The sequence below is a fragment of the Conger conger genome, chromosome 6 (genome assembly GCF_963514075.1).
Source record: "Conger conger chromosome 6, fConCon1.1, whole genome shotgun sequence".
NCBI lineage: Eukaryota > Metazoa > Chordata > Actinopteri > Anguilliformes > Congridae > Conger > Conger conger.
In genome coordinates this window covers 23,618,882-23,627,825 of record NC_083765.1, presented here as the reverse complement: position 1 = coordinate 23,627,825, position 8,944 = coordinate 23,618,882, and the positions used below count along the sequence as shown (strand labels likewise).

Here is an 8,944-nt window from a genome sequence, read left to right as displayed (position 1 = left end):
CCTTTTCAAAATCTCATGTTTATTAAGTATGGCCTATTAATACAAAGTAATACTACATTTTTTTTTTTAAAGGGAAGATTGATGATGCTTTTGATGATGATGCAATCTTCTGAACATAAACACGTGCATGAAAGCATATGATGTCTTAAGTCTTAATTAGTAATTCAGCATCCAGAACATATCAGTAATATACAGTATAAATATATTACTTTCTGTGATATTGCATTCCTGATGACTTTAAAACCACTATGCATTGTATACCTCTATTTTGATATCTCTATCAAATAATACATAAAATACGTAAATATAAATTACACACACACAATCACATACACACACAAAATAAATGAACAGATAGTGAGTGTGGTTTGTTATGTGTTTATTGAAAAAAACTTTTCAACAGCATAGTTTTTTGTCAGGCACAGCGACTGATATGAAAATAAAAAATCTGTTCACCCAGTCTGGGGTGACAATGCGCGGGGTGTTGTGTAGCGGAATGTACCAGAACACTGCGTCCGAAGGGTCCAAACACAGAGGAGAACCGTTAAGAATTCTACAAAAAGTTCTACATATCAAATGATTAGATTAGTCAGCCTTTTCTACATTTCTGTTACAAATGAAAAAAAAAAGAATATTGAGAAAAAAATAAATTATATAGATATCTAGTCTTAATTCTTTTGAAAATTTGCTCACATACCTGTATGCAATTTCATTTTAAACGCCAGGAATAGGTAGCTGGAATGCATGTACTGTAATGAGTTTTGTTAAGAAAATACTGTAAAGGAGAACTTTCCTTTCTATAATTTTACAAAAAAACAAAAACAAATCACACAGCTATATAAAATCTACTTACTCAATGTACAACAATCACTTATGTAATTTCCAACTATAAATTATGTTTTCTTCTAGTAAGAGCTTCATGGTACTATCAAGATACTTAAAACAAGAGAAAATAAGGATAACTGGCTGGAAGAATGATGGTTAAGCATTCCAATCTAGGAGAGGAGAAGTTCTGGAGTACTATAAGAGTTCGACTGGCACTCTTTCTGGGAGTCCCCCTGCTGATAAGCTACTTGGCGTACCTCGGAATGCCGACTCAATCCGTCTGAAATTCAGCTTTTTCTACCAAGGTAAAAAAAAAAAAAAAAAAACTGTGGGTGTGGAATCACAGTTCCCTCTTTATAAAACCAGAATCATTATAAATACATTACAATAAATAACAATGTGTGCGGTGGATCTTCATTCAGATTTGAATAGACGCACACCACCATCTCTGCTTTGTTACTTAAGAAACATATTGGATGACCATCAGTAGTAGAAGCGAACACAAGAAAAGGCACCCCTTGGTCAGCCAGGGAAGGTTCAAAGGTCAAACCAGGCCGAGCCATCAGATAGCAGAAGTCCCTATTACCCGCCACAGGAGCGAAAGCTCCATAAAGACTACACAAGCCAGGGCTACACGACACAATGCCTGTCTGTGTTGCCTTTCAGCTGGCTCCTCGCAAGGAAAACACAGAACGAATAAAAACACTCTCACCATAGGGAAAGCTTTTACCCAACTTGGAAGAACAAAGTCAAAATACATCAACATCCAATCCAAATCATACTCCACAAGTGCCTATTCTTTTCAGATTCTTAAAAAAAAAACACCAGGTCTTCTAAGACCCCCTTGTTTGGCAACCGTAGATATTTGATACATTCAAATGAAGTTAATCTTAAATTAACTACACTCCCCTCCCCTAATTTTTGACAAGTTCCAGGCACTTTAGAGACAAATAAAATGGGCCAATTATCCGACAAGCGGAAGCATAATGTAAATTGAAGTAACTGCCATGGAACGCTGAATTAGCAGTTACCCGCATTTTAGCAGCAAGACACATTTTGCTGTTACATGCCACTAGGTAATCCTACACCATTCCCTTTTGCAATTGTCACTAATTATAGAGCCCGTTAACATTTTAAACCTTCGCCTCATGTCAACCAGGGACAGCTGTGGAGAGACTGAGGAATATTTGGCCACGATTCCCACAATGCACTTGTGCAAAGGGATTCTGTCCTGGCAGCCTCTGATGGGACAGTGCATTACCTGGATCTGAGATTTAAAAAAATCATAATAATAAAAAAAATATTACAGTCTACACACACCCCCTTTGTGGTGCACTGGCATTTTAGAACTGTTCATTAAGACAATGCATACAAAACAAAACTGGAAAAAAAACATACATTAAAAAAAAACACAATTCAGAGTTTTTTGTTTTTTGCTTTGTGAAATTCACTTTCAGGAAGTGTATCCACAATGCATTCCTTCATATCTAGGAGAAATACTATTGGGTAGCAGCTAGATTGTTAAACGAGGGGTGGGGGATCTGTGGAAGTATCTGGTGGTTTCATTGGAGGTTCCTGTTAAAGGTTAAAGGTCAATGGCCTTGTTTCTGAGTAATTGCTGTCATTGCCCTATTTGCAGGCTGCTGTGGTGCTGTTAAATAATTCACCACCGCAATCCAGGACTAAATGTGTATAGTTTCACATATATCTGTGTATAAACTACGACACAATTATGCATCTAAAATAATTTTCCCATTTCTTTTTCATACATTCTTTCAACTGTAAACAAAAAAAAAAAATCAAAATCGGACTTGGCCAATTTGAAGGTTGAGAAAAGATCCTGCCTCATTTCTTTTGTTAATAAGTTATAAAATTAAAATCTGAAAAACTCAAGTCGTTTACAGTACCAAATATCCTAAACTAGCTTTTTAAACCCTTTGAACAGATATGTTAAGTCTATAAATAAATTACAAATATACATGTTAATTACTCAAATAAACTTCAAAAGATTAAATGATATGATCACAACAGTATATCCTAGATTGCAATGTTTGGATTTTCAAAATTTTCAAAAAATGTATATTTCTTTTAAGTACACTCCTGCTTACAGCATTATGATACATATTTGTATTTATATATTTACAATAGAAACTTTTTTCAGATAATACACAAAAACAAAAATTAATTTACTTTTGCTTTTAAGCCTCCCAATATGACCATGTAATGTCTGATGGCAAGAACTACAACTGCAACTCTCATGAAGGACTTTCAAAAAAGTGTGTTCATCTTAGCGACACATTAAGACTACAGCCAGCACAAGCTGTGTGGCTACCGAGTAACCGACCAGTCACATTTCTGTTTACTGAGTGACTGGCCAAACAGATTGTGTTTACGGAGTGACCAGCCAATCACATTGTGTTTACTGAGTGACCAACCAATCACATTGTGTTTACTGAGTGACCAGCCAATCACAATGGATTCCAGGTAGCAGAATGATGAAACTCCCACTCTGGTGCTCTTAGTTCCTTCATTGGCTGATAATTTGGGGAAAAGTCTAGGGGGGGAAGCCGCACCCCTGTGCTTGACACTGGGCCCCGATATTGCATATCTCCATATGGAGGGCTTTCTCCCTGTGGGTCCGTAAAACCGGGTGTAACTAGATTGAGACTGGCCTATTTTCTCTGGAGAGGTCACAAGGGAATCAAACTGTCCATGGCAACAGTGTCCACTCCCCTCTTCCCAACGGACATCCTCTCTGTCCTTTGCGTTTGGTAGGCACAGAACGGCGTTGAAGTGACCACATAAGTGTCAGAAAAAAACAAAAAACTAACATAAGGAAGTGAATCCTTGATTCAGAGCGGGTTTGGATGAAGAACACCTTCAAGCTGAGTGGTCCCTCCCAGCTTCACACAGTAAAAAATAATAATAATCAAAACCTGGACCACAGAACATGAGGTTCTACAAGCTGTCGATTGTTCTGGAGTACAGCGTTCGTCCCGGTTCTCCTGCTGGAACAGGGGAAGAAGAGGAGAGGATCTTGGGGCGTGTGCTGTGTCCTCCTCAGGTCTGTGTCCTGAGTACCCCGTTGCTCTGGTGCTCTTTGGCCAGGCAGGGCTCGTCCGGCAGGGGGTCGTGGGCGAAGACCGAGTCGTCTCCGGAGGAGCAGGTGCTGTTGGAGTCCTGGCAGGTGGGGGAATACTGTTCAAATGGCACAGACAGGTCCAGGTACTCCTGCCGGGAAACAAAGAAACACAACACTGTCGCCGTCAGCCAAAACTGAACTAAGCTCAGGCAAAACACTGGAACTTGCCTGAAACACGCTACACTTGCCCAAAACATATTACACGCATCCAAACACACCAGACCCATCCAAAACAGCCAAAACAACGGCTGGTGTACTTACGTCTGTGGAGGTCATCGAGAGGACACGGTCGTGGTCCTCCACCAGCTGTCGGAAGGTGGGTCTCTGGGAAGGTACAGCGTGCCAACACTCCCGCATAATCATGTACCTGCAGCGGGGAAATCCTGTTAACACTGACGGGCTGAAGTTTAGAACACAAATTGAACACAAATTGCCTCTTCCACGAGAAGGTCGGCTGGAAAACATTCCGGAATATTCTATAAAAAGAGCAAGTTCAGGTGTCCTGGGCACTAAAGCTCCAGTCAAATGTACATCAGCAGTCACCCTCTTCTAAAATCACACTGTGATTCTCTTTCAGTCGTGAAGCAGCTACACTACAACTAGGGAACCAATGCTGGTCCAGAATTACTATGCTCTGCATGCTGGGATGTCTTTCGCTTCATTAATGGATGAGCCACACCTGTTCCACGGCTTCTGTTTTGCCTGTACCTGTCCTACCTCATTTACCCAGGTGTTTCGTGATTTTTCTGCACTGCCTGTAGACAGTGGACCCTTGTGGGATGAGACAATCACAGCTTGTGGGTGCAGTTGATGGATTTGCAGCCTTGTGAGATGGGCAGTTGGTGGGTTTCTAGCCGAGAGGGATGGGACACTTACAGCTCGTGGGTGCAGTTGGCGGGTTTGTCCATGCGGTGGCCCTCCTTCAGCAGTTTGAAAAGCTCCTCTACGGGGATGCCTGGGTACGGGGACCCCCCCAGGGTGAAGATCTCCCATAAGAGCACCCCATAGGACCAGCTGGGAGAACAGAGACAAAAACAAAATCATCTAAATTATACAAAGAATCTGCAGTGTACAAGATGGACAGAATACAAGCTCTGTATGCGGGCTTAATGTGGCTTTGAGTTAGACTTATTTTCAATTTAGGTAGCCAAAAAAACACAACCATAATTAATCTGGACAGATTACAATAGCCTTTGTCTGTCTCACCAGTACTAATTATATACCGACTAATTATATTTGCCAATTACTGTCAAACACGGGTCAGCTGTTGTAGTTGGTCTAGTAAGGAGAAGTGGCTTCAGTGCAGCTAATGTCTCTGGTGGGGAGGTGTCAGTACAAAGTGCACTATCACACAAACAGATACACACACACGCACACATATACATGCGCACACACACACACACACACACACACACACACACACACACACACACACACACACACACACACACACACACACCTGCCATGTGTGCTGAACACACATTTCATTTTAACTATCTGAGCTGCAGCAGTTTTAGTATAAGAGCCAGTGGTAATCTGAGGGGGTGACAGGCCTGTATATTTCAGTGGCTCATTATCCAAAACTTTCCCCCAACCCAGCCCCCCCCCCAGCCCGGATCTCCTGCAGTCCAGCAGGGTGCGGTTAATGGAATTATCCACACCCGGCTTCCCTGCGAGAACCGCCATAGAGGCTTGGTCACTGAGCCGTGACCGTCCCTGCCAAACGTTCGGCCATCAGGGTAATTGTGTCATTATCGCACGAGTGCTCGCTCATGTCACTGAGCCAGGATAGGAACTGCCCATGGCATCCCTGGGAAAGGGGGGAACCACACCCCCCCCCCCCCCCCCCCAATGGTACCACAGTCAGTCTTAAAGCCACACCAAGACCTATAACCATAACCACAACAATACAGATGCGAGCATCCCCACTGGTGAACGATGATGTTCTGTAAATGGCCATTTTGAATGCTACAGCCTGTAAATTCGTTTGAATTTGGTTGTGGTTACAGCAGTGGAAAATCCCAATGTATATTTAAGTTACATTTCAATGAATAGAAATGAATTTAAAAGACACTGAAATGCTTTGTGGGAGGCTGTGACAACAGTTTCTAGTGCGCTGTTGTGCAGTTACGGACAGCGCAGGGGGGCGTCAGAGGCCTCTGAACGGTCTTTCCCCCAGCCCTGCACAGCAAAGTTCACACACGCACCTCGCAGGGAGAGACAGACCGATACGACTCCTTACTGCAAAGTGCTCAATCTTCTCAGAGGTGCAGCAGCTAAAAACGCGTCACAGATCACACCCCGGAGCTCGTCCACGCACCAGGGACACTACTGCGGCTCTGGCTTTATCTGCACTCCACCCTCACTATTTAAACTGGACACTAAAAACAACGACTAAAAGACGTCAAACGTGTTAAATATATTAGAGTATCTCCTATGTCTGTGAACTTTCTTACCAGACACAATTTCACAATCGTAATGTTGAATAAAGTATGAATCCATCCATCCATCCATCCATCCATTATCTTTACCCGCTTATCCTGAACAGGGTCGCAGGGGGGCTGGAGCCTATCCCAGCATACATTGGGCGAAAGGCAGGAATACACCCTGGACAGGTCGCCAGTCCATCGCAGGGCACACACACCATTCACTCACACACTCAAACCCATGGGCAATTCAGACTCTCTAATCAGCCTAACCTGCATGTCTTTGGACTGTGGGAGGAAACCGGAGTACCCGGAGGAAACCCACGCAAACACGGGGAGAACATGCAAACTCCACACACAGAGGCCCCGGCCGACGGGGATTCGAACCCAGGACCTCCTTGCTGTGAGGCGGCAGTGATACCCACTGCACCATCCGTGCCACCCATAAAGTATTAATATTTAGGTAAATATTTTGATATGTGTATAGTCTGTGGGGGTTGTTAAAAATGTCAAATCCATACTCAGAGTACATATTCTCATGTGGTGGTAAAATGTGTGAAAGTGCAGGTCTGCAGATGGGTCTGCAAATGACTCCTCAATCTCCCCTGTACTCGAGGGAGAGAGAGAGCTGCAGTGGGCAGAGACAGAGAGTTAGAGAGCGAGAAGAGAGAGAGGGAAAGATGGAGAGTGAGAGAGGGAGGGAGGGAGAGATGGAGAGTCAGAAGAGAGAGGGAGGGAGGGAGAGATGGAGCGCGAGAAGAGAGGGACCCAGTTACATCAGAATGATGAATGAGGAGGAGGGAGAGAGACCACTCTAATATCAGTTCTGTTACAATGAAAAATCACTACATGTTCTGTGTCACACATGCACGCCCACACACACACACACACACACACAGAAATATTCAGATAGACACAATCCAGATGACGCACACATGCGCACACACACAAACCCAGGTAACCAAAATACATGCACAGAAACACAAAGTGCTCACACATACACGCACAGAAATACTCACAGACACAATCCAGATGCACACACACACACACACAAACAAACACAAACATAGGTAACAATAATTGCCTGCTCTGAAAGACAAGCTGCTCACTCACACACACAAACCCAGGCAACAGAAAAATACATGCACAGAAACACAAACACACAGACACTGATTGTAGCTGTACTCAGGCCGGCTGATTGGTCAATGTCCAGACTTACACGTCGCTCTGGTGTGTGTAGACCCGGTCAAACAGGGCCTCTGGCGCCATCCATTTCACGGGCAGCCGACCCTGCAACAACACCAACACAAAAGAACCATCCGGTCAGCAGGCCTGTTTTGGGTCAGACCGGCACCGGCTCAATCCCCCTCCCTAAACTCCCCTACCCACCCCCCGGGCCCTGGGGCCACCCCTCCGCTCCCCACTGAGTGCGCTCAGACGGAGGGCAGTGCTGACCGCAGCGGTGTTCAGTCATACGGTAAAGCCCACCGGCTCAAACGGGCTCCGCCACTCACACAATGGGAGCGGCCATGCAGAAAAAAACAACCGCATTACCCATCATCCCTCACACCCAAACTAACCCACCTGACCCCAACCCCAGGTCTGCAGCGGTCAAACATGTATTCCCACCGATACGTGTCCACATTGCTAACGTTCGGCGGGAGCACTTTGTCGCATTGCGACACTTTCCCTTTCCTTTTCTGGTTGCTCTGCATTTAAGGTCGATACCTGGTGATTGTTTGTTGTAGCGCTATCTACCAATCATAAATCCATATTAACAATGGCCATGGCAGGGAGGCTGATGATTGGCTGGGATCTTCCTCTCCACTAGCTGCTGTGCTCCGGTTTTCATACTCTCGTTCCAGGTGTGTTTCTGTCAAGGGCGGGGAAAGGCCCTTACAGAGCTCCAAGGGCACTGGGGTCTTCTGCCCTCCATTTTGGCCGTGTCATTTGTTTTTGCAGCAGATCATTAATGAGCTGAATTGTGGTGCAAATGGCTGCCATCCAAGTTTGGGTCAACAGGCACCAGCACATGTCCTCTGTCTTCAGGCTCTAACAAGTGTATTCCTGAGTGGAGATGCATGATGCATCACTTATCTGGAGGGATTGAGATACTCTTGACATGATGTACATGCGCAGAGATGGATGCATGAACCTGTTACCATACTATATCTCTTATCAGGGGCACTAGTGTACACTCTCAGAAAAACAACGTCATTCCATTGAAGAGCCCTATCTAGTTCAAATGTACTTTGTCGGGCAAAATGATTCTTTGTCTGGGAATTTTAACACTTCACACCTATGATAGAGGGTTCCATAAAGAAGTAAAAATGGTTCCTCTATGGTGACTAGTCAAATAACCCTTTTTTCAGTTTGGGACTACATAGCAATCAAGCCCTGCTTCTTTACGTACATTTGTTGTCTTTTTGTAGTAGTCGATGTTGTGTACGTCCCTGGCCAGGCCAAAATCTGCGATTTTCATCACATTGTCTTCCGTGACCAGAACGTTCCGGGCGGCCAGGTCTCTGTGGATGCACTGAGAAGAGAGAAG

General features: G+C 44.3%; 1 protein-coding gene across 4 annotated transcripts in view; it reads right to left on the bottom strand.

Moving 5' to 3' along the window:
- Nucleotides 1-362: 362 nt before the first annotated feature.
- fgfr3 (fibroblast growth factor receptor 3) overlaps nucleotides 363-8,944 on the bottom strand; it is a 61,679-nt gene continuing 53,097 nt past the window's right edge. For all 4 annotated transcript variants that reach the window (XM_061244590.1, XM_061244589.1, XM_061244591.1 and 1 more), the window contains exons 14-18: nucleotides 8,807-8,929; nucleotides 7,613-7,683; nucleotides 4,844-4,981; nucleotides 4,229-4,334; nucleotides 363-4,056 (exon numbers count right to left, since the gene is read on the bottom strand). In XM_061244590.1, coding sequence (XP_061100574.1) covers nucleotides 3,886-4,056; nucleotides 4,229-4,334; nucleotides 4,844-4,981; nucleotides 7,613-7,683; nucleotides 8,807-8,929 — 609 coding nt within the window. In that variant the 3' untranslated portion in view covers nucleotides 363-3,885. The remainder of the gene's footprint in view (nucleotides 4,057-4,228; nucleotides 4,335-4,843; nucleotides 4,982-7,612; nucleotides 7,684-8,806; nucleotides 8,930-8,944) is intronic.